The 26,506-nt window shown below is 39.3% G+C and overlaps 1 protein-coding gene and 1 long non-coding RNA gene across 15 annotated transcripts in view; one reads left to right on the top strand and one right to left on the bottom strand.

The window, feature by feature from the left end:
• The window catches only part of LOC142076062 (uncharacterized), a 32,651-nt gene extending 21,580 nt beyond the window's left edge, over positions 1 to 11,071 (top strand). For 11 of the 14 annotated variants that reach the window (XR_012671094.1, XR_012671103.1, XR_012671098.1 and 8 more), the window contains one exon: positions 6,973 to 7,520. This is a non-coding gene — a long non-coding RNA (uncharacterized LOC142076062). Of the gene's footprint in view, positions 1 to 2,874; positions 3,678 to 6,972; positions 7,521 to 11,035 lie in introns of those variants that run through there. The other 3 variants (XR_012671100.1, XR_012671096.1, XR_012671099.1) reach the window with 3 other exon arrangements.
• The window catches only part of LOC142076061 (alpha-protein kinase 2-like), a 33,776-nt gene extending 8,048 nt beyond the window's left edge, over positions 1 to 25,728 (bottom strand). Inside the window, exons 1-8 of the mRNA XM_075138429.1 lie at positions 23,949 to 25,728; positions 10,352 to 13,220; positions 7,645 to 7,792; positions 6,459 to 6,586; positions 6,324 to 6,359; positions 3,879 to 4,153; positions 3,667 to 3,755; positions 153 to 370 (exon numbers count right to left, since the gene is read on the bottom strand). Coding sequence (XP_074994530.1) covers positions 153 to 370; positions 3,667 to 3,755; positions 3,879 to 4,153; positions 6,324 to 6,359; positions 6,459 to 6,586; positions 7,645 to 7,792; positions 10,352 to 13,220; positions 23,949 to 25,448 — 5,263 coding nt within the window. The 5' untranslated portion in view covers positions 25,449 to 25,728. The remainder of the gene's footprint in view (positions 1 to 152; positions 371 to 3,666; positions 3,756 to 3,878; positions 4,154 to 6,323; positions 6,360 to 6,458; positions 6,587 to 7,644; positions 7,793 to 10,351; positions 13,221 to 23,948) is intronic.
• Positions 25,729 to 26,506: the final 778 nt, after the last annotated feature.

Below are 26,506 nucleotides of genomic sequence, written 5' to 3' on the forward strand. Positions count from 1 at the left end.
ATTCAGCATTACCAATAGGACACAGAAAGTGAATAATAACATTGCTCAGAAATAAGTCTCTGGAAGTTCTGCAGTTACGGGGATTGACTGTGAGCGGTCACCAGCCTGTATCATGGGAAAGCCATTTTATTGCCCCCACTCAGGCAACTCACCTTGCAGGTCAGTGACAAGCAAGCTCCCATTGGTCTTCTCATACACCCAGTGCTGGAAGGTGCAACACTTCTGGCCAGCCTCTGAGTCTCTTCTCAGGAAATTTACTTCCTTGCCATCCCTGACAGAGTATTTCACAAATTCCCCAACCAGCTCCTCCTCCACTGTCGCATAGGGGATGTTATTAGCAGGGCGATGAACAAGAAAAATAGGAATGATCCTGAAATCAAGGGATAAAAACTAATAAAATCCAGAGAGTTCTGTCAATGAAGGGGTAAGAAACAGACAAAGTGGCTAGTGATCTCAGAGAGTGAATGAACAGCTACCAAGTCTAATCCAAGCCAGGAGACATCTGGATAAGATTCAGATTTCTAGGTAGCTCTAGAACACAATCGCATTATCCTCTATGTGCTTATTTCTTTGTATTATTTACTCAGATGTAAATTTTTTCAAAGCGTACTTTCTAATGTTGTCCTACTACATCCCAAAACCTAAACTCTGCACAATAAAGGGTGCTTGCTTATTTTGGGGTATCGCTGCTTTAGCTGCTCAGTCTGCCTGATATATGATTCAGTCTTTCTGAGGTGTTAAGCACCTGCAAAGCCACTCCAGAAAGTGCTTTGCCCAAGTCCAGTGTCAGTGGACGATTTCTCAGACTAGACTTCTAAAATCTGACACATCCAAAATTAGCAAACACTTTTGATAATGAAAATACAAAGCAACTACTTTACCAAAAAGTAAGAGGAAACAAGAAAGTCTCTGAAAAGATCATCGGATTCTCAAAACAAGTTGGCCTAAGTGAAAATCTAGAATCTAAAGATTCTTGGGCTTTGGCAAAGTTTGGATCCAGGTCAGAAAACTTCAGCTAGTTCTGTATGAAGTTTTCAGGAAATTGCAAACCTGACAAAATTTGTCTCATTTTATTCATTTAGAAATTGAGCTACTTTAGCCAGAAAGACTTATAAAGTTTTGTAGGCATACAGGCTAGGTCCATTTATGTCTAAAGATACACCATGCCAAAAACTCACATCCAATATCAAATAAAATTTTGCTTGGGGTTTCACCGTCTTCCCAGAGAGAAAGATTGAATGTGGAGTGATAATGACAATAGCCTGGAAGGAAGTATCTGTCTCACTGGCAACATGAACTTCTTGGTTACCAAAGTTCCTGCTGTCTGGAAAGCAGTGTTTTACCTCATGGATAGTCATCTTCTGTTTGTACTTACACTGAAAAAACTCAGCATTCTTGTTAGGCAGCACTCTGATACTACAGTATAAATCTCCAAAATTAAAACCTTAGAGTAAGGAAAAAAGTGACATCAGTGTATATTACAGTGGAATTTAATACTGCTCTGAGATAAGGTCATTTTGGAAAGCTGTTCAGCTGGAGCTGGAAACAGAACATAACTGTCTTTTATCAGCTAGCTCACAACAGCTCCTAGCAGTATCTCAGAACACACGGGGGAAATGACTGTCACCACAAAACAGGTTTCTAGTTACTTGCTTTCTTACAAACAGTCTTATCTCTTAGAGCAACACTGCCAAAGGGGTAGTATAGTCGCTTCCAGACATAATTGTACTGGATTCTGGAAATGGCAGAATTGTGAATGTATGTGCTCTATATACACTGAAAGAAGGTCTAGAAGAATTAGTCATGGGACAGAGAACCACATATAACCACAGCACTTCCGTGTAAGTCTTCCAGTCCTAGTCCACAATCAAGCTTTACTGACACCATTAATTTATTTGTTGTAATATTTTACTCTTATTGTTATAGCACATGCAGTTAAACTGGTACAAATGGCCTTTATACCAGTAGTTATTATCTTTCTAAGGAACAATCGCTGTAACTGTAGGCACTTGTCTAGTTCTAACCTGCTCATTCAAGGCATGATATCAGCTTAACTCTACCAGTATCATTAAAGTGAACAACTTTTATTAGTATATAAGGCTCCATATGGTTTTGTATTACTGCACACCGAAAGAAAATAAATGGATCACTGCTTAATAGAAATGTTAGTACTACTCCGTTGTGAAAGTATCGTAAGTAACCTCAAGACCACAGAATCTCTCTCTCTCTCTCCCCCTCCTGCCCTTTTATAAATGTCTAGCTGCCAGGCCACTGACTATTATAGGGCAGTGCTTTCTTTTTCCTTTCCCCAGGTTTCTCTTACAGTCAAATGTGCACAGATAGGCTAAGGCTGTAGCTTTAAAGCTAACTGTGGAGAACATGAATGACTTTTCTCTTGCTCTATTCCTCTTATAAAATGTTGCAAGGAATATATCCTCTTTTAAATACAAGTTTGATCTGACAAGGGCTGGCTAGAAGAAAGGAATCTAGCCTTAAAATTTTGAAATTAAAAAGCAAACCAAAAGCATATGCACATCGTCTCTTTTTGGTCCTAGCTGTCTTCCAGCCAATTGTTTAGAACAAAGCACCAGATCTGAACCTTCCATGTGCCTGTTATTTGCACCAGATTTCTAGTTTTCATAGGGTACATGCTCTCTCTCTCATATCAAAACTAGAGGTTATATCCTGTGCCTGGAGAAATCTCTCAAACATTGAATTTTACCAAGAGTAATATATTTCCAGAAAAGAAGCTGACTTGCACAAATGTTTTCCATAAAAGATTTCACTGCCATCTCCATCACTATTTCTAATCCTGAAAAGGTTGCTTTAAGGAATCATTCCAGAGGCTGCGTTTTACATGGTCCTTTTTTTCAGGGAATTAGTGCAGCTGAGCAGATCTTGTGTCATCTAAATGGAGATGGAGATTTAGCCTGCTGTCAAGCATGTAGGGCTTATCCTTGAAGCAAGGCAGATGGAATTTCAACCATCCATTGCAAATTCAACTCTACACAGTAGCCTGACACTGGAACAGCAAATCCTTTGAAAAAGATCTATTACCAAATCCTCAGGGTGCCACTTCCCAGCCTCAGAGGCAGAGGTGAACCTGTATTGAGCTATTGGTCTGATGTACACATATTCGCGAAATGGGAAACTGATATGAAATAAACCAGTCTTTGGGAAAACCTAGCATCAGAGTTGAGCTTTCCGGCTTAAGCCTCTCTTTACATAGAAAACTTGTCTAAGGAGTGACTTCATAAAAGCTTCAGAATGATCGTAATTTCTCTCAAGATTTCATTTTTAACGGAAAGTTGGAATTATCCCCTGACTTATCCCCTACTGCTGTTAGTAGATGATACTAATAGCATCACCTATTGGTGTTACTTCACTAACATGAATAATTTCCTCTAAATTTATGTCAAAATCATGCCTTTTACCTGCTATTTACTGTCTTTGCTCCTTGTTATCCTTCTCTAACGGGAATGGAATCTCTCTCATCACCTTGATACTCAGTATTATTTAGGTCATGATTCCAGCTGTAACACTGTTGTCAGGATTCCTCTTTCTCCTTCTTTAGTAATTACTCCTAGCAGTCAGTGGGCAGCTGTGGTACAGGACAATATATATACACATACATATATATGTATATAAAAATATATATATACTCACTCTGGTACCTCCCCAAAGCCTTCCAAGGGTTCAGCTTCAGCTGCATATATCTTCGCATACTCTCTTGCAGTATTTTGGACATAGCATTCCTATATTACAAACAGATATGCCTATGGACTATTACTCAAAACATTTAACAGATCATCTGTTTGAATATTTGCAAGACAGCTTTTCCCCACAATTCTTGCTTACAAAGGACAGGGGAAGCTTACCTGCAGTGCTAGTTTGTAGTTCTTTTGAACTAGATCATCCTTACTCTTGGTCCCATATGTGATAGCATTGTGCACTTTTAGAACACAGGGGTGGCCAGGACTGAACACTGGCACGAGGCCTTGCATCACTTTACTTCGGAAGGCTTTCCGGTGCATGCCTTCACCAAAGTGAAGCTCTTCTGTAGCTATTATTCCATGCAGGTTACCACCAAAGTAGCTGTCACTGATGAAATCTTCTCTGAACATGAGCTGCATGAATTCAATTTCTTCCACACCTAAAACAAAATGCCACTTTGTTCTGCATGACATCCTTCCGCAGTCACATGGGAAGAGGTGGACATGGGAGACCAAATGCATCTCTCCATAGAGTATTAAAGAAGATGCTCAATGGACACAGAATACATAGCCTCACTTGTGTTAATATGGAGTTGGGACCCTGCTCCTCTAAATGTAGCTTGTTGCCGGTACCATCTAAAGCCAGCATGGAGAAAGGTGGCAGTTCAGGTTCAAAAGGAGAGAATACAGAGTGTAGCAAACAAAAAAGAGAGGTAAAGACCACAAAAGCTGTTTTTAAAACTATTGGGGGAATTGTAAACTGGAGCTTCAAATAAATGTGAAGTAAGTCAAGCTGACTGAGAACTAAAGAGGCATTGAGGGAATGCAGAGATCCTGCCAACTCTGCTTTTTTGGGAAGACAGAGACAGTAACAAAGCTAATGTGCAGCAGTGTATGTAGATATGAATTTAACACAGTTCTGTGCCCAATGTGCTCAGAGCACATTCTTCTGAAGCTAGCCTGTCTTTTCAGAAAAGCCAGAAGTTACTGGTACAACCAGAGCTTGTTTTAGCTTTCAGCTTCGAATCTTTTCAGGGAAAGATTCTACCAACGTGTTTGTAGAGGCAGTCAGCTGAAAGAGGTCTCAGTCCTTATCCAATACGACCATGATGGAAACATGCCTTTCCTAGTACCAACCACATTCACTACATCAGCTCCAGTGGTGCAGACTGGCATGTTAAAGTGTTTATTTCTTTTCAATCTGGCAAGCACCAGCTTAAAAACAGGTTCATTAGCAAAGGCAGAAGAAAATAACAAGATTTTCATTTCATAAGTTTTTTGAATTTTTTTATTCATTTTGAATAAGAGCCACATTTCTATAAATGACCATGTTTGTTTCAATCAAAAAGCAAATATATCAATTTCAGTGATCTTTATACCCAGGAGAAATTGGTACAATAATATTTCTCTTATGCCCCCACCTGTGGATTTTGAAGGTACCAGTAGCACAAGAATGTGTGCCTAAGTTTGTTACAGCTGAAATCAAGCAGGATTATGGATTTCACCCTTTTAAATGATCACTGGAATACAAATGGAAAAAAAAATATAGGGGGAAAAAGTAGTGGTTAATGTTAAGCACTGAGAGAAATTAAAAAATTCTAACTGCACTTCAAGTCTCTCTAATCACAACATTTCAAGGAACATCAGTGGAAAAGATAAATAGGAGAACAAAAGGTGTACACTATGCAGCAATGAAGTCCTTCCAGCTCCCCTTTGTAGTTATCTCTGGTTTAGACTTTGTACACTATTGCCTCTCTTTGAAGCACAGAGGAAATAGTGCACATATAAAGCTAGAATTGGAAGGCTCCTTAACTCCACCTAAAATTCTCTGTTGATCAAAAGTTATACAGTGCTCTTACATGAAAAGTCGTCTTCATTTTAACAAGGAACTAAATGTTTAATTTAGAAGAAAGAAGAATCAATTGGCCAAATGAAGTACTTGATTAGTACAGTGTGTTCAGAAACAATAAACCAATTTGCAATGCACTGTCTATCTTTAGCTGCAGCACAGCAAGACATATGCCGAGTGTGATTAAACACAAGTTAACATATGGGGAAAGCACTCCAAATCTTCATGCCCATCTTTCTCTTGGAGTAAAGTTACATAGCAGGTGACTTGCAAAGACCATGTGTTCAAACACCACTGGCAAGTTTTTCTGCCAAAAGAGCTTTCATTACTCTGTGTGTGTCTGGGGCTCTCTGTGTATGATGCGATGCAATGCTTTTTCACTGTTTACTGTATGTGAAGTGCTAGCGCATCAAGCTAACAAGAAGTTACAGAGTCAAGTTCAAATCAATAGTTTGTCACAGTGGGTACTACATCACTCTGCACAAACCATTGCATCCTACAAGAGGGTATTTCACCTACAAAACTCCCATGAATTAAAGCGAATTTTATCTTTGATGGTACAGCAAAGGTGAGTGCAAAAAGGGAAAGACAGCTAGAAAAAACACAATACTGATTCAATGGCTTCAAGGGATTCCCATAGCTTCCCATGGGATAACTGTCAAAATGTCTCAGTCTGGTTATATTTTTCCATCCTTCGTTTTATTTGGAAATCAGAAGGAACAAAGATTTGAGCACACATTCAAGCAGATGTGTGTACTTACCTTCACAATTCTGAAAACTTGAGAGATGTTCCAATACTACAAGGAAACAAAGAAACAGATTTTGTAGCAAAAAAAAATTTGAATGGAAACTGCCATTGTCGTTATTATTAATCAAAATTATAAACTGGGATTTACCTTCAGAAGTCAGATTAAACTCAGCAGTCACCTTTCCATACACATTATTCAAGCAGCAATAATACATTCCCTGGTCTTTGTTACCGACTTTAGCTATTGCCAAAGAAACGGGAGAGTCATCCTGGGCACTGGAACAGAATATGTTAATTTTCCACATTAATATTTTAAAAAGATCTTTCTTGATTATTCCATGTATCTCTCCTCCTGTCCCTGGAATTTCTGTCCCTCACTGATTCAAATATGATGCAAGTAGATAAAATATTTTATTTCACCCTACTTAGAAGCATTCAGTGTATTATGTGTTTCACAATAGATGATCCTACTACGTTCTGAGAGAAAAGTACCTCAATCAAATCTAAAAATAATTTAATCAGACCAAAAGGCATTCTAATATTCCTATGAATATCATGGCGAAATATATAAAGTATGAACATATAAAAGCCCAAAATGTTGTATGCTGTTCCTCAATATTGACTCCTCACTCAACTTCCTCTGTTCCTTTGCTTTTTTCAAGCTAGAGATTTACTCTCTGATGTCTGTGTATGCAATTTCACAAATGGATCAACACGGATATTAGCAGGGGTGCAATGACATGTGAATGCAGTTACAGTACTTGCAGACCCAAGATGGCTCTGGCAGCAATAAAACCACACTGAAACATGCTATACCTGAGTGAAAAGTCCTCTTAGACCATGAAGGTTTTCACATGTACCACAGTGGATGTCCATGGAAGTATTTATCAGCAAACGGGATAATCTATGCAGGGATTATGGAGACCTGGCTATTGTGCTTTAAAGCTTTTGTGAAGTGAATTATTGAAGGTATGCACAGTTTTGCTGGCAGCATGAAGTTTCATGGTATTTTGGCACACTGGAGAACATATTTATCCAACAATAGTTTTTAAATTAAATTACTTAGCATGTATTAATATTACTAGCAATGCGTATTTTTCAATACACGTTTCCATGTGTTGACAGGTAATAAAAATCTAAAGATTTGTTGCCTAATTTCCTGTAAATGCCCCCTATTGAAAGTAAAAGCTAAGATGTACCAAACAGTCCAGATTATGTATTTCTGTAGATTGATGTATATTTCCAAAAGAAGAAACAGTGCTTGGGTACACACAAAACAATTAGTTGGATTTTGATTGTGATGGACTACCAGTCCTTCAGAAACATTCACTCACCTTCTCTGCAGTCGTGCTAATAACTTGGAATCTTTAGTCCATGTAATGGTGGAGTCACCATGAATGTCACCAAATTGACAGCATAGCTTAATATTTCCAGAGCAGTCAGGGAACAACTCTGCTTGGATCTTCTTCATCAGCTTGGGAGCTTGAAACAGAAGAGCCACAGTTTAGGATTAGAAGATAATAATATTGTTTTGGCATTTTAAACGAATCCTAGAATGATTTGCAGATGTTAAGAATATGAATCTGACAACACTGGTAAATAATTATGATTTCTTATGATGCAGAAACCAAGGCTTTAAAATACGGAGGTTTTAAAAGACTGAGTCAGTGCCCCAACACGGTCAATGGAAATGTTTTCAATGCAAAGACATTTTGAATTTATGGAATAGGACCCAAGGGAAGTTCCAGCCTGAAAAGGCATTGACATAAAATAATTTCTTAATCAAAACACATTCTCTCTGATTAAAGGACCAGCTGGTTTTATCAGTAAAAAAAGACACCACAAAGGTACAGAATACCATATGGTTACATAGTAAGAATTCATATTAACTGAATACTTGTAACTAGTAGATTTTTTTAACCGATCACAGCCTTTGAGAGAAAAGACTTCAAGTCCCAGGAGATGCTCAGTCTCCAAGGTGTTCTTGGAACATACCTAATGCACACTGCCAGGTTGAGACTTTTTGCAAGATGCAGTGATGGCACCATCTCCTTTAAAACACAGCTGGAGGGAGGAACCCACACTTAGTGGTTAGATATTTGCATTTGCTAATGGCAGTGGCCTTTGCTTCCCTCTTCAGTTTCAAAGGATTAATTTCCCACCTCTAAAGAAAGTCCCTATCTTTCCAGCCACAGGGCACGGTTCTTTTGCTAAATATTGACCACCGTGGAGAACAAATCCAAGAATCACTCAGGTTACAGAAAGAGAGCAATCTGCCCAGTCTGGGGAAGGTCCTGATAACCTGGTTCTCTGCTAAGACTTGTTTTCTGGCACTCAGAACGCTCCAGTGTCTTGTGCACGTGGGCATGGTGTGAGCAGGAGGATGGAAAGAAAGGGAATCAACATATACTTTGGGATCTGACACATCCCTGCGCTCAAGTGAGACACCCCTGCTAGATGTAAAGGATGTAAAATGCAAGATGTTATGTTTCCTACTGTGTTAATTCTGAGCTGCTATACTCTGAATGAGCTGGTATGACACATCTCCCTCGGGGATCCCATTCCAGCAGTCTAACTTTCCCCGTCTAATGCCGAAGGAATGCTGGATCCATCTCAAAGGGTCAGGCACCTGGAATTCACTGCTATGTTTAACTTGCAGTCACTTAAGTCCTTAGGCCCAAGAATCTTGCTGAATCAGGGCTAAAATGACGCAGACAGTATGTGACAGAACTGTAAATAGAACTAACAGCTCCAGATTCCCTGCCCTAATCACAAAGTCGTCCCTCCTGCAGCTGAAAATAATACAAAAGAGAACACTGAGTATATACCAGACTAACCATACCAACCTTCCCATAATGCTGGGCAAAGCTCCACACAATTCTCTAAAGTACAAACACACATTCATTTCAATCTAGACTGAAACAGATCAGAAGCAGGTTAAGAAAATTCAGTCTTATCTGATGCAAGCCTGAAAGTTTAAAACATTTTTCAAGCATAGCCTCAGGTACATGGAAAAACATCAGGCATTTCTCAGTAATTGCAGTTTGCTTGCTCTGCTTTGAAGGAATGTGTCTCTCCTCCCACACATTTGGGTCTCTGTCTCTTCAAACAGAGAAAAGGTTGGGGTTTTTTTAAATGTGATTGGAAAAGTAGAACTCTCACCAGATCGCACCGTAATTAGAATCTCTGAAGAGCTTCACAGTTTTGTAGCTTACCTTTAGTCATTGTTCAGTCTTGCTCTGATCTATTAAATTATTTTATGAGGTGAACATGAAACGTAATGTCAAAAGGTAAAAATAAGACCTTGGTCCTTGCAAAGCACCCACAGAAATCACAAATACCTCAACTCTCTAGCTGTTACACTGTTGCTACTCCTGTCTCCATTTTGTTTTACCTGTTAGCACCCTCCCAGAGACTCTTTCAAGCAACCTGATTCTCATTTCAGTTATATGTTTTCCATGCCAGTTTAATACTGCTAATTTCATTAGTGTCATTTATGACCAACAGTGGTGAAAAGGAATGCAGAATCAGCCATCAGTCATCAGACAGGACTGCAAAATGTTTATCAGTGGTACCCTACTAATAAAAATAATACTTTGCTAGTAATAAAACCATTTGGTAACCAAGAGAGGGTAATTGCATTTGGGAGCCACAGCAGGAACATAACAACATGCAAGTACTGGGTTTGCAGTTGCTATATTGTATGTGGTTATGTGGTACCATTACACTATACATCCCTGAAAAGTTACTCGAAGAAACAAATGAAGAAGTAACTATTTCAAACAGGTTAAAAAGTTCATAAATTTAATATATTTGCCAGCTAGGAAAAGGATGTTATGGAGGGTTCAGCTCTGTGGCATGGGGACAGCCAGACTAGTTACTAAGTTCACAGAACTGGAAATTAACATCAGTGAGGGCAGGACACCTTTAGCTGGTATGATTTAGACTGAAGGAGGCTTGCAGTGTGTTTAACGAATTTTAATTTCATACTGTAGCCAGAACGATGGGAAAGGACAGAAACGAAAATCAGTTTTCTCTTACCTTTGCTATCCTTTTTCAAAATCAGTTTCCTTTGCTCTTTTCTATCTTCTTTATAAACCATGCCTGCCTCACTCTTCACAGACCTTTTAACACAGCTAGGATCCTTGCTGACATTTCCTCTCTCCTCCAGTCGGGGTTTTTTTGACAGTGTTGCTGGTGGTAATTTCTTCTTAGCGCCAGTAGCTAAATGCCCACTCTTTGCTGTGTCTTGTTTACATTTGGTGGGCTCAAGCTCAGCAACAGCTGGTGATGTCTGGTAGGATTTTGACCTTTCTTGATTTCTTAGCCTTTCCACATTGACTGGGAACGGATCATATGTGGTCAACGCTATGGAGAATGGCTGAGTAAAATAGGGTGGCTGCTCTTGAAAATACTGGCTGCTCCCTGAATCAACCGGTGGCAAATTAACTAAACCATTTACTCTGCTCTCTGATGTCATGACTTCTTCATCTTTATCATACTCAGTAGACTTAACTGAATTATCAACTTCAGTTAGCTTGCTGGAAGAGATCAAGTCAGGACAGGACTGCTTACTGCTAATATTCATAATCTGTCTCTGAGCCTTGGAGCCAATTAAAGTGTGCAAAGGAGACTTCGTTTCAGCTTCATCCGGGTTATATTCAATAGCCCTTGGAATCTCTTGTTTATTTTCACACAAGACTGCTTCCTCCTTGTTTTCTTCAGGTACCCTATGGAACTGATCCTGCAACGCTTTGCAGAAAGTTTCCAGTGTACTCCAATTTTCATCTACTTTGACTGCAGTTTGTGTGGATTCAGTTTTTCCTTGACTTCCTGTGCCAGGACACCCCATTGCTGATATTCTGGTAAGAAGGCCCTCTGACTGGCTTACAGGTGTGAAGAATGGCAATGTTTCTCTCACAGTCAGTTGTTGGATATCTAACTGATTACTGGTATCTCTGTAATCCTCATTTGCTGTGCTGTGGCATTCATTTTGAGCCTTTCTAGGCAGTGGGGTTCTAACTGATGTTACACTTTCAGCTGCATATGTGTGATTTTTTGAAGAATATGTTTTTAACTCTTCATCAGACTTAAAGGTGCTGTCAACAAAAAATACATGTTGTTCTGATGTATTATGAGGGGAAACTGCAGTCTGACTCTCTGAAACATGACTAACTCCTGAGTCACAGGAAGTTTCAGCCCTTTGTTCACCACCTATGCAAATCTCTCTCTGATCTTCCCCTGTTTCACATGGTTCATATCTGGGCACTTCTACATAAAAATCTCTTAAAAATGGATCCTCAGAAGAGGGAGTGAATGCCACTTCTTGTTTTTCTATTTCTCTCAGTTGGTCTACATTTTGGTGTAGCTTCTTATGTGTTATGGTTTCAGGAGTCTTAATTAAATTACGCAATTGCATTAGGTAATTGTATTTCTGTGCATTAGAAACAACTTGAAAATCTTGACAGTCACCATTTTTTGAAAGATGATAACTGTCAGAATTAGTGTCATTTTGTGCATTCAAGTCTGATTGATTCCATTTTTCTTGTAAATTCTCTTCGTAACTTTTGTGTATGGTGTTAACAGAAGGGTGTTCTTCGTGTGTAAACTGACTGGGGAAAATGTCTTTCTCTTCAGGGAAATAAGGCAGTTCTTTTCTTGCTGGATAACAGTGTCTAAAATGACACCCTTTACCAGCTACAGACTCATTTACCAAGGATATGTTGTACTCAGTATGAAGTAATTGTCCAATTGTCCCATGCGACTTATCTGACATGTAAGCTGGGTTTTCTTTGTCATATGCTAAATTACTACTCTGAGCATTTTTCAGTCTTTGAGGAGAATCTGCATCACATGTTTGGGAAGCATTATTAATGGTAAGCTTTCCTTCCCAAGCAACAGTCATTTGAATGGATCCATTACTGTCAGTTAACATTTGATTTGGCTTCTGCTCCAAGCACTCCCCTGTATTTAAGACGATACTATTTCCTGAAACACAGATGGATGGTGCTTCCATTTTATTTCCAGTGCTAGAATCTAGACATATACCATCTGTTTCTACCACTTGTGCAAGACAAATGTTTCCTATGGATGCACTGTTACATGCTTCATCTGTTTTAAGTAGGATATTAGAAACATTGCAGTCTTCTTTCTCTGTTCTTGGTCTACTAGCTGGCTGTGTACTAGGTTCCTGCTCTTCTATTAAATTTATTGGCAAAGGATGATCAGAACAAGTCTCCTGTACAACGTTCGATTCTGTGACTTTGGTATCTGTCGGCCTAATTTCTAAACTTGTGATCCCCCAGTTTTCAAACGGGATTTGATAGTCTGAGTCATCTTCACGAAGAAGTTTCCACAGCTTGTCATGCACTGCAGATATATCATCATCTCCTTTACACTCAGGTTCTCCAGATTCCAAGACTGACTTGGGATTAGCTTCAAACAGAGGTTCATCACATGACAGACTGCAGAGAATATCTGTGTCATTGCTATCATGTGAGTCAAAACTATACCTCTGCTCTCCCTTCCTTGGCTCATCACATAGCTTTGCAGAAGAGAGAACAGCACATAAACATTCTTGTTTATCAGGAACGGAGTCTGTATCCCATAAAGGAAAAGGTGAAATATCATTCTTTGGTTTGTTGCCATTACTAATAATATTAATTCCTTGTTCACAAAAGACTTGTTGGTGACAACTTTCTCTCTTATCACAAGGAGCGTGGTGTTGAGAATAGGTTTGTAAATTTGCATTTTTTGCTTGTAATGTCTTTTCAGTACAGAGCATTTCTGAAGCTGGATGGATGGTTCCTGCACTCTCACAAGACATGAAGATGCCTTTCTTTTCTATTTCAGGCTCCATACATAGTCTCTCACAATTCTGGGTAAAGATTTTAAGATTAGCACCTTGATTCTACAAAGAAGAAAAAAACAGAAATGCAATTAAAAATTAGAATTGCTGCTTGACACAGGCCTGAACTAGAGTCCTGGCTTGAAACGCCCCTAATTTTTTTTTTTTTTTAAATATTTGTCAATAGTCAAGTTTCTGACTTGTAGCTATCAACCTAATGGATTGAAATCAAACTCCTGGCTCTTAGCAGCCTTGAACCCTGGTAAGTTTCAGATCTGGATCCAAATGCTAAGAAATATAAAATTTGATCAAGATGAAGATCAATGGCTGATATAGTCCAGCTAGTTAAAAACGGACAAAATAAAATAAAATAGTCATGTCTATGCCTTTTGCTAACAGTCGGAGTGTCCCACCACACTTATGTAATTATTACATAATCCAGACTGATGAGTTTCTGGAACTACCCAGACTAGTTTTTTGGGAGCTTGCCTTCCCCTTTGCTTCCATCACGGGCATTGTCATCTTAAGTTTCACAAAGATGCTTTCTTAATATATATCAGTCTTGAAAAGTTTCAGAGAATGCACCCCACGTCTGCCATGCTATGCACTTCAGAACGAGACTCCTACCAAGAAATGAACATCTCTGGGTCAGTTTTAAGCCGTCTTCGAAATTTGTCTTTGGTCACCTCTGACCCCTTGAGGTGACAAGTCCCGCTTCAAAAGGGAGTGCCAGAGATCATTCCAGATCTTGCCTCTGTTCAAGTGGTAATGAATTGCTCAATAAAAGGCACATTCAGCCCTCCACTAGCAATGAGACGTGCATTGCAACCTTAGGAGCACTGCTGGGGAAACTGGGGCAGGAAATAAAAATCCATATTCCTCCTGCATCTCCTTCATTCTTCTATATCAAAATATTCCAAATTGTCACTTTATGTAGAAACAATCCATTCCTCAATTAAACTAAGCCAAACTGAACTTAATTTATGCAAGGAGTGCAGACCTTATCAAAGAGAACAACTGGCTGATGTTTGGGCTTGCACGGGATGAAGAAAGTGCTGCCATCTGCCTGGCATACAAAATCTGTTAAAACTGTTCACCATTCCCCACAGAACTGAGCTTTCACTCTTAAATTCTTGTTCCAGAGTCCCTGCCAAGCTTTTGTTCTCCATGATTTTCTCTAGTTCTCTTCAGCTCTAAATCAATTCCATGGAGGTGGTGAGCATGTTTCACCCATAGCAAATCATAGACGGAGAAGCCTATAATTTTTTCCTAGACAAAAATGCATTGTTTCCTAAAGAGATTATGCTTTATGCTTTTGGTTACCATTCATTTGCCAGAACAATCTGTAAAAGTAGAGAGCAATTTAGCAGTTGAACCTTTGAAAAAAAAATTTACTTTCAAGTAGCCATTAACAGGCTATAACAACATATACCTCATGAATTAGTTTGTACATTTGACCACATATCTTTCTAGTGGTTGCCCGAAGCTTTGCACCTACTCCCAGCAGAAATTAAGAAACGCTAAAAACCATCAGATTGAGTTTAAAAAACACCAGTATTTGTAGACATTTTACATTTTTTAGCTTTTATCCAGCCACAAACTCAACTTCATAACTGTTTTGGGTTACTTTTTTGCTCATGAGTCCCAGTTCCATCCATAGTTGTAATGAAATGAACAATTGTAATATATAATGGGTGAGTCCTCTGGCTACAGCAAAGCTGTAAATGTGTAATGAGTGCTGGCAGACACATAATTCAGAGAAGCGGTTCTGAAAAGAAGCAAGTGTTGCTCTTAGTGAAGGATATGTAATGAAGGATTCCCCATGAGTTGCTGTGTGCTCAGGTAGAGGCAGGGGCTGCTCAGACACTAGGTTCTTAGTTTCCATAAGTTCATGGTAAAAGGATTACCGGCTGTAGTAAATATTGCTTTCCTTTGCTGCAAAAGCCACCCACTTCAGCTGCAATTCCTTTCATCCTTTCTGTTTCTCCATTCAGCTTGAGTAGGATGTGGAGCTGACTACATGCTGTGGACAATTGGGAAGGAAGAGATATAGAAAATTTTTGTCAATTACTTTAACTGCTGTTCCCACCCCAAGCACCATGCAGTTGCCATCACACTGTCTTCAAAACTCCTTGGCCAGTGCATACTTACCTAGAAACCCTGAGCCTAGGAACCTCAGCTCCAGAAGTGCAATCCCCTCTGATTCCCAATGCCTTAGTCTCCTGCTCAAGTCTGCTCTGCAGGAGAAGATGCCTGTCTCTAGCTGTTTGAGCTTAGATGCACACCTTCTCTTAAGTCAAGGGGAATGTGGGCCTGGACGTGTCTCTACAGCCAGTTCCAGTTCTCTTCTCAGTCAGTTCTGAGCATTTGGTCTGAGCCTAGTGCTCCTTCTGCCATTTCCACTTCCCCTGCAAACCTCTGGAAAGCAGAGTTTATTTTTCTGTTCCTTACAGCCACAGCAGCCTCAACCACAGCTTTTACTAAAACCTGTGGAATTCTTGTTAATACGTTAGACATATGATCAGTCAGTCCCTACCTGCTGTTGGTATGAAACTGAAAATAGACAGCTCTCTCATGCCCACTGAAAAGTGGGCTTATTATCCCAAGAACCCTTTTATTTATCTGATCTGTGTGACTGTCCATGTTTGGACAGTCTGTCTGTCTCAAGCATTTATAGACATGCAGCACTGTAGAGTCTAGACACATGTTTTGATGGCTGGAAAACAAATACAATGACAAAAGAGGGCTTGTAATGGAATGCCTTGCCTTGCACTTGACAAAAGTAGGTCTGAAAGCAGAATGCAATTTGAAATCTCATAGTGGCACATTTATTAATTTTTTAATTGATATTTAACAGGGATATGTGCTCCTAGAGTACGTGGTAATCAGCTCCACGTTACTTTCATTTGAAAGTACTTATATCCAAATCCTTTATACATGTTTTAGGAAACCTTGCTGGCTTTAACTTTGGTATTTTCTTAGATTAGATTTATTTCAGCTAACACAGTTCTAGAACTATTCATTTTGATTTGGTTTTTTGTTCCCTGTTCTCAGAGAAGATTTCTAGGGTTTAATGCCATACATTTTAACAATTGCTTCAATTACTGGACAGTCTGCTTGACTCCAGGGGTGACAAAAGAATGGTAACAACTAGAAAATTTTATTATGTGAATGCAGTAAAACAAGCAATTTTAATTTGTGCGTGTGTAACAAACTGTCTGGTGCGTGAGGACAGAAAGATGGAATCACAGTTCTGTATTTAAACTCATACATGAAATATACAGTCCATGTACCTTCATTATAAAGCCATTGTTACTTTGAATAAAGGAGGGATAAACAGGTAAGTCAGTTACATAATAGCTACGTAAAAGGAAAACGGAAACAGCCACTTCAAAACGAGAGCTTTCTTTTTAATCTATTGTAAAATCACAATGTAAGGAGGACCCTTCCTTCATTTTTTTGCTCTGCTAAGAAGACGCATTGTGTTCCAAAGCCTGACAGGAACAATTAAATGAAAAGCAAAGAAGGACCATAGGGAGTAAGTGAGCACTTAGGTCACCTCTGAGTTATGGAAGGAAATAGAGGAGAACATAAAGAAAAGAAGAAGAAATTTAAAAGGATTCTACTTCTTCATGGCAATCTGGTATCAGGAACATTTTCATCTGACAGTCTCTGTGGAGATCTAGAAGACATGGATGACCAAACTGATGACCTACAGACCTCCTCCCAGAATGTTTCAAGTCACCTCTTGAAACATCCCTTGAATGTTTCAAGTCACCAGGAACAGAGGAACAGCACCCAATCTGTGGCCTCAAACAGTAAATCAGTAAAACTGATCTGTCCCTTCAGCTCAAGCTGGGTTGGTTCATTTTCATATCTGGAGATCTTCTATTCAATCCACTGTATCATCCAACTTAGTGGTCTACACATTACATTTTTTACCCTTCTTTTAATGCTTTTACTGCCATACTATGTTTGTAGACTGCTAAGTTATACGCAAGCTATGCATAAGTTTAAATCAGGACTGGATCAAAAAGCATTTTCTGAAAACAAAGTTCTGGCTCTGAAAATGTGGCAATAAAGAGAGATCCATTTATGTTGTCTAGTTGCCTTGCACCCTACATCTTGTTTTGGTATTTGCACTCAGTATCCCATATTCACTCTTGTTTTTATGAGTTGCAGTGGATCCCATATTGGTGGGAATGACAGCTTCCCTGAAGTTAAAAGAGATCCCTTCTGGATCTGACTGGCTCTTAAGCTTGGCAGGCTGTGTGCTCTTCAGTGATTGGCTTTAAATAACACTGAATTAACAAGCAATAGCAAATACTTGCGGGGCATTCTAAGAAATGTTGTATAGATTGGCTGTGCTTCAACATATATAACTGCATCAACGGGATGCTATCCTACAGGTACTCTGGTTCCAGACTTGTGCCTGGGTTGAAACTGACCCAAACTCAAAGACAGCAGTTAATTGTTACATAAAAGTAAACTTCAATCTGGTGCAGCCTGTAGTGTGGTTGTTTTTAATTTTTAGCTTGTTTTATGATTTTTAAGATAAAATAATTCAGCCTGTGGAAGTTGATGAATTGATACTCTGAGATCCACAATTACCAACAGGAAAAACAGCACAGGAAGCCTGACTGGGAAGGATTATTGTTGGTGTTCAGAGGGAAGTTTAGGTAATTACCTCCACCAATCATTGTTCAGACCTTCTAATAAAACCATCTGCAGAGAGGCCAAATGATATCAGATACTAAGGAGACTGGGGCATTTCAAGAACTTGAACAAAATACAATTAGTACCATATCTGGGAGGGTTTCATTAAATAAATACTTTATTCTTAAGGAGAGTTTTTAATGTACTAGGCAATGGGAATATAGCACATGAGCAAGCTGTGTTATTTAATTTCGTTACTGATCTGGAAGAAGAAAGAGTCAGCACACTTTGAAAACAGCAAGTGCTAGCTTCTGGAACAGCATAAAGGAACTCAAAGACTACACAGACCCCAGTGGCCTGGGAGTGCTCCCAGTTCCTGGGACCCAGTGTGCCCTGCAGCCACATTCCAGTCCCATTTCAAGAGAAGGTCTGCGCTCTTGCCGGTCCTTTTTTCACCCTGGTTTCCATTCAAAGAAGGAAGCCAGAGGAGCCATTGCATCTCAACAGGTGATCCACACATACCTCATATACAGACAAACCCAAAAAATCATGAATCTGAGCAGGAAATAAAACAAAATTAGATTTAGAAAAAAGCAAAGTAATGCACTTGGGAATACCATACCTACATGGCAAGGGGAAAGATATCAGGGGTAAACTACACTGCTGACCAAGGCATATAGATAATAGAGGGAAAAAATTAAATATGGCAGGTAATAATAAGGTCAATAGATGTTGTAGTATGATACAGGAGCAGAGCTACAATTTCCTCTCTTGGTGTCTCACATGTCACAACAAATAATGTTCAGAGACTTATTAAAAGAATAAATCATATAATTCCAGACAAAATATTTTGATAGAGTGAAGGTTAAACAGAAACATCAGTACAAGTGCTTTGCTTTGGAATTAAGGCAAAATTAAAAAAATATACTTCTGCTCTGCAGAAACTCTGTTGTTAGCTAGAGTCAATAGTAATATTGGCACTATCTTTACTTATCAGTATTTCCTGACAACAAAATTGACAGGTAGATCATAATTGTCTCCTAAATAAATATATAAAGCTGGGATGTTCAGAATATGACAGAACACTAAAGAAAGACAAATACATTAGATTGTGATAAAGCAACAAACAGAAAGGCCACTAAATCACCTTACTGCTGTGTGATAAAAAGGTATGAATAAAGTTGGAGTTAAAATGACCCTTTTCCACATGATTTTTTTAAAGGCACCTCAGAGCACCACAAGAGTCTTCGCAGTATAATCTGAGTTTGCTGCTGTTCTCTGCTCCCTTTGCCATACCTGAGAAATGGAACATCTTCACCCAATGTGACAAAATTTGTGTCTGGACTGAGTGACAAATTGTCACATTCACGTGCAAATAAACTCAGTAGGCATCTGTTAAGGCTATTCTGGTCCTCTTTCCCCTACAAAATGTAGGGATAATTTATACATCAGTCTCTTACCTGATGAGCTGAACCATTTCTGTTAATGAAAGCAAGAGGTTCATCTCTGAAATGAGATGATTAATTTTACCTCATGATTTCTCACTGGTTTTTAAGAGGAAATAGTTTAGCAAGGTAATTCTTCACTGTAAATAAAGTCTCCATGTTACATTTATATCGCTCTGTTTATACAAATGGACTTTTAACAAATCATCCCTAGAATATAGACAATAAGCATATCACTGCCTCTGGATGAGAGCTCCCTCAAATCCACCATGTTTGGAACTGCTTTTGGTTTACACTGTTCTCCAGCAGAAGCTTAGTGGCTCTTTCTATTTCCCCATTTCATGCAATGCCACTCAAATTCCTCTTTCCTAAAATAACACTCCGCTTTAAATGGCACACCTGCCTTGGATTAGCTTAAATAACTCAATACCTGTAGTTATTTCAACTGCTTTAGACAGGTGAAACAAAAAACATGAGGTGTATTTTATCCTGCAGATGCTTACTGACAGGCACATCCTGCTAGCATCCTGCTGTTCCTGCTGAAGAGGCAGAAAAAGAGGAAGTTAACTAAGAACTGCAGTATTTCAAAGAACAGAAAGCGAGTTCTCTGCCTTTGACAACAACATAGAGCAATAGGCTGACCATGCACAGCTGTCATGGGTCCATGCTCTGAAGTGGTGAGGATTTTCCAATGGATGGGTTTTTTTGTGTGTCTCCCAGGAAAGACTGGAACCAGCTATAACACAGGTGACAAAATGGGATGTTATCTGCCAGCCCTAGGATGGATCCTATTGAACGAGCAGGGTTGGCATCACAGCCTGCATGAGATCTAGTTACTCAGACTAGGATTCCTCTGCTCTGATGCAGAGCTCCTGCCCCTTAGCACACTGCGCAGGCTCAGACCGTTCCCTGGGAACATTCAGCTCCCGTCTCAGCCAGACTCAGAGCAAAAGTCTGAGACAAGACCACCTTTTCAAGCAAATGTACCAACCACTCTAGCCTATCAGAAAGGATGAGGTGTAGCCTCTCGAACTCTCTTTTTGGATCTGTGGCACATAGTATGAATGTAATATTCAGAAACAAAGCATGCTAACCACTTGACGGAGAGTTACTGTGCACCCAAAGACTACTGAAGTATTTTATACAGAGTGCAAAACTTTCCAATGAAGTGAAAAACTTTGAGACATGAGAGACCTAATTTCTGCTAAAATTCAACGTTGGAGGCAATTTGGATCCCAGCTTCCTCTGTCATAGGAAACAGATTTAGGCAAACTGTTTTTTCAAAATTCCAGCAAAAGATCTGTGAGTGGGGCAAGTTGCACCAAGAGGGAGCAAGAATACGTGTCTCAAAAATTATAACTGACGAGGTTTTGAACTCAGATAACCAAAAAGCCTTCATTTTTTCCAGCAACTATTCACTCAAATGAGACAAGAGGCAGAGATGTACTTTAAAAACATTTGAATGAAAAATGAAACAACTATAAGCTGATTGAAAATGATGTGTTGGGCATGCACAGTAATTCTTACTCCTTACTGTTTTGGAACAGAAGTCCTCACCCATTTTGTATTCAAAGCCAGCCATTAAACCAGTTCCCATCCAACAGCTGCTTATTGGCTGAAACCATTTGCTGGGTTTCAATCTAACTCCTCATGGGCAGAGTTAACCCATCATAACTGCTCTGACACCCTTTCAAACGGTTTCCTTTTGCTCTTCCTTTGTTGTGTAACCCAACTCCTTCCTCTCCTCTCACCTTTCCACCCTTTTCCCACATCTTTCTCATGTTGCTCCCAGCACACACCCTCTCCTTCATGACAGTGTTGGAGTGAGTGCACATGACCAGCACCTGCATTTCTGTACTAACTGCAGAGCAGGGAGCTCTAAACTTAAGAGTGTCCCAGCAATGAAACACTCTAAATCACAGTTCTCCATTACACATGGCAGCTTCTAGGACATCACACACAACAGCAGATAGCTAGCCATCTTAACATATTGAACAGGGCCAGTAGCCCAACAGATGAACAGCCTCATTGGCCTATGCAGTCCTGGCAATTTTGGCTACCCTGGAACCTAACAAAGCAGAGTTATGACACGCTAGACAAAATACCTTTTGTGCACTACCAGATTATCCGATTACTTGGAAGTTCTGGGTCAGTTCTGCTTCTCTCCCTTTTGTACAATAAAATTTAAAATTATCTAGAAGTGACATAAATTCATGTCAGGAAGATCAAACCAAGTATCTCTCAAATTTTTTGAGAACAGGCTGCTCTGACATGAGCGAAAATAAAAAAACGGCAGGATGAACAGTAGATCTAATCAGCAGAAAAAAAAAATGCTCTAGAAATATACAAACACCACATGCCATTCTTCCTGGGGCATCAGGGTAAACATTAAGTATTTTGCTTATGCCCTGGAATCCCTCTGAACCTGTCAGTTCCAGCAGGACTTCACCAATGTCGCTGGCATACAGCAGGCCATAGACATGGGCTCTGTAATTCAGGAGTGACATCAGTACCTTGTGCTGAGGGTGCTGGCTGAATACTAAACAGAGACCAGCTCTTGAATGACACACTGCAAATATGAAGCCTCCTGGCTCTCTGCACAGTATGTAATATCATACAGCTGGCACAGTTGGCTTTTGGGACCTACTATTAATTAAGCTGCTTTGAAGCATTAGATAAATAAAGAATTTCACCTGGGGCTAGACCATGAGGTCATGAGAGGAGTCAAGAGCTTCCCACCTTGACTACCTAATGGAAGGAGAAGTCACCCAGAACAGCAGTTGCTGCACAAGACAGACTGCAAAGGTTGTTCCAGTTAGAGGCAACTTGGCACTAAGGGGAAGTGTAAATCCTTGGGTAATTAGTGCTGTGGTTCTCTGGCTGCTATGTACCTCTCAGCAGACCTGATTCACCACATGGAGAGGGAAAATACAACACTCTTCAGAAGCGGTCAGCTGCGTTTTTTGCTACGAGTCCCTCACTTTGCTCCTAGCAGAGCTGTCTCAAACGCCGGGCTCTAGCTAATACCACACTGTACTTTTACACAAACCTGTGTGCAGCAATAGGAGGTTGATTCTTTCTTGCCTTTCTTAGGTTACACAAGCAGATTGCTGAAGAGTTTCTGGCTTACTATATGGGAGCTGTGAGCAGCTGTCCACATTTTCCTTTTGCTATAAAGAGTAGTTTCCAGATGGGATGCTTTTGTTTGGCTCATTTTCAAGACCACATAATTTTGAACCTACAACTAAATTTCATCTTCATTCATGCATGTTTAAAACCAGGGGTTTGGTTTGTGCTCATATCTAGCCCTTTTGTGTACACTGATACTTCTTTCCTACTTAATTTTTATCTAATGTAAAATTTTGGTCATGGACACACAAACAGAAGAAATACATACTGACTGCAGGTAGCAAGAGTCTAACTAGCCAATCTGAAATTTGGCCTTGGCACTTCCAGTAACGTAACAGCTGCTCTTTGCTAAGAGGGTTCTGAGATTTAAATTATTGTACTGCACTTGGAAAAGAAAGAAACAATACCTCTTGCAAACCATGGTAATACCATACTGTCAAGAAATTCTCGGTAGGTTAATTTCAATAGGGGGGTATTCCCCATAATAGGAACATTATGTGCTGCTAAAATGTGATAGGAATTTTATGTACTATAAAAACAGAGAAACCTATGGATGTTTTTCAAGCAGAAGTTCAGTGATTTTTGACTGCTTAAGACACCCCAGTGGTGAGATTAAAGTCAGTCTACTACCCAGAACTGGGAGACATTTTTGCTTAAATAATATAGATGAAGAAAAGCATGTGGAACTGGAAAAAGCTTGTCTTTATTTATCATAAATTTTTTTTTCTGTGCAATTAGCTATGCACCTTCAAATAAGTAAAGTTAGTGATAATAAGATTATTCATGATTTAATACTCTCATATATATATTTATATATCATCAGTCTTTACTATGTAAAATAAAAAGCATGATCCAATTCTCCCACTTATGAAAACTGGTGGAGCATCATATCAGTGTGCACAACTATACTGATTTCCCTAGTTGATTTCCTACCAACAGACATAAAATATGCAGGTACACAGAGAGTACCACTTTGGGTTTTTTATTTTTAGCTATTTTTTACATTTCAACTGGAATATCTGACTCTTTCATTGTTTTATTTTTAAAAAGCAAAGCTCCATTCACCTCCGTAACATGAACTCTCTGGATTAAATTCCCCTCCTTGTTATAAATTCAGACCAAACCCTGTTGATTTGTTTTAGATTTCCAGCACCACAAATGGATGACAATTTTGTTCTTTGAGTATAAACTGAAAAGAAAGTAAATCAAAACATTCTCTGCTCACAAGAGGTATTTGAGAAACTGTCTGGCTTGAAAGAAACATTACTTTGATAAGACCTGTGCAATAGCCTACATATCGGATTTCCCTATCCAGCTGTCCAGAGTCCCATTAGTGCCTCTTACTATTATCAGTCTCACCCTATAATTAGAACAGCTTATGGTTTATTTGGGCCTTTTTCAAAACCAGATTTCCTTCCCAGGCGTAGCTGTCATTCAGAAGTACATGAATAGTATCTTTCAAAGTAATTTAGATTTTACATTATTTTGCGACAAACAAGAATCAAATGCATTCAAATCAGTACAGCAGCTCTTTCTGTTAAATGATAAACACTTTGCTTACCTTGGGTGAGGTGTTTTCATTTGGCATCTGATTTTGCTCAGACAGGCCCCAAGCCCTTTTCCTTTCCCAATGACAGTCTTTATCTGCCTCTTCTGTACGACACAAACCAGCCTGCATTTGCAAGCTTTCCGGCTCCTCGGGGATTTGTGTTGAAATGACACCTTCCTGACTGGGAAACAGAGCGCTAGATTCCCTAACCTCTGCTGCAGTCTGGAAAGATTGTCCTAAATTACTTACGTATCTGCAAAGCTCTTTAGGGTTTAACAACTTTAAAAGGTTTCTTCGTAAACTTTCTGTTAAGGTACAGACAGCATGCCTTGCATTTTCCTCCGGCAAATTTCTTCCCCCCTCCTCTAGCAGCAATGAGCTTTCGCCCAGCAAGTCCTTGTCCGTAATGTTTTCTGTCATTGTCTCGGAAGCCTGATTTGTCGAAGAAGCACCTATGCCACTAGTAGAGGAGTCCGCCTTGGCACGTACATTATCCTTGTTCTTTGATTTGTCAGTTGAGAAATCTGCAGCTGAGTGGCCACTTCCATTATTTTCTTCTTCAGTTCTGGGATGGTCATTTTCAATGCCTGCAGATGCAACAGGCACTTTATACTTTTCTTTGTCTTTCAAACTGGTACTTTTATCTCGGTGGTGTCCAACAGTGAGAGTCATCTCTGTCTGCAAAGTTGACTGGCTGTACATAGAGGGGTCTCTCCTTACATTTACTCCTTTGAATTTTGAGTGATGACCACAGAAGCCAATGGTGGTATCCATAGGCGTAGTGTTATCTGACACTTGGAACAGACAAGGCATTTCACTGAGGAAGTAAGCACACCCATCACAATCCTTACCCAGTTTTAAATCATCTTCATCATCACTTTCTAATAAAAACTGTAATTTCTTTTTCCAGATTTCATTTTCATGCACTGTCAGCACATCCGAACATTCGAAATACTCCAGATCATCATCAGAAAAGTCAGCACTCACACTTGGAATTTTCTCTGCATAAATCTCCAGAATAGTGGCAGAATTTTCAGAATCATCTTTTACACAATAATTGTGACTTACTGTGGGAGTATCTGCCTGCTCACTGCACAGGGTATTCATGTTTAGAGGTCTACCAAGCCCAGTCTTTTTACATGCCTGGACATCTGCCAGAGACTGACCAGAGACAGAGTCTTCCGTGTTAAGGCAGCAGTTGTCTGTGTGATAAGTGATTACATTTGAAGGGCGGGAATGCACCTGTCTGCTGCAGTATTGCTCTGCTTTTCCAGCAGTGGCACTGACCATACTGTTAAAATGAATTAGGTCATCACCATTTTCTGAAAAATCCCTCAGGCAGGAAATATTTTCCTGAGTTTTAAATGAATTTTTTACATCCATGTTGTCTTCCCGGTTAGGCAAGTGTCTGTGGGATTTCTCAAATGGGGACAATAATTCTGCTTTTCTGAGCTTCTCAAGCAGTAAACCACTGATTTGAATTGAAGAGTTAGAATCTGGTGAAATTAACATGGGCTCACCCTCATAGGGGTAACTCTTGTGTTGTGCAAAATGTTTCTCATTCTGCTCATTTTACCCTGAAGTCTCCCGCATTGTCATTTAGGTCAACAACAAATTCTGGGGAAGTTTTGGGTTTTGTATCTGATTTCAGTTCAACAAAAGTTGAACAGCAGGTCATTCTAGCTGTCAAACTGCTTCCAGGTACTGTTCAATAAAGTGCAGGTCCTGCTCTGTGCACCTGCAAATAAAAGAAACCTGAAGTTTAAAACTACTTCTAAAATGGGTATACATATTTTCTAAAAGGTGGTCAATTGACACATAGTTGCAAGCATTTTCAAAAAAGAGAAATCATTATTTTAAAATCAAGATCAAACATTAACTATAAGTAGTAACTATAACCCAGCTATCAGTAACTATAACCCAGCTATCTATGCAATGACACTTGATGGAAACACATGGTTAACTGTCTGGAGCGATTTCTGCTAGGAAAACAAATTATTGAGCATGCAGATACACATAGCAGCACAAAATAGGCTTTAGCACATGTTGTTTAGACATTGCTAAATGCAAATAGTAATCTGCAGACAATGTAAATTTTCACATGTGCATGATTTCTACAGGTACCAAGTAGCTGCTATTTTGGTAGTCACATTGACACAACAGTAGGCTATTCTTTGAATTGGCATCATAGGGACATAAATTCCAAAATCTGTTTGTAGAAATACTGGAACAATCAGTCTGTTTGGATTTTATAGGGCTATTTCTGTTTAAAGCAATTCTATTGTATTTTGGCTTGATATTTGTAATTTCTGTGGTGAGAGAACAATGAAATGAGGCTGGTTAGCTTCAATTTCCTGTTCACATTGAGTCTTACTTTCAAACAGCTGTGCAGTAGCAAAATGGTGTGGCAATGCAGGATTTACATAAAAACAAAGTGAAATATACCAAAAGGCTTCCATTAGCTGAATCCAAAGAACTATGGAATCATCTCCCTCTTCTCGTAAAAAACCCTTTTCTCCTAAGCATTCCCAGATCTTGGGATTTTAGATACTTGAGATGTTTTTGTATAC

The sequence above is a fragment of the Calonectris borealis genome, chromosome Z (assembly GCF_964195595.1).
Source record: "Calonectris borealis chromosome Z, bCalBor7.hap1.2, whole genome shotgun sequence".
Lineage (NCBI taxonomy): Eukaryota > Metazoa > Chordata > Aves > Procellariiformes > Procellariidae > Calonectris > Calonectris borealis.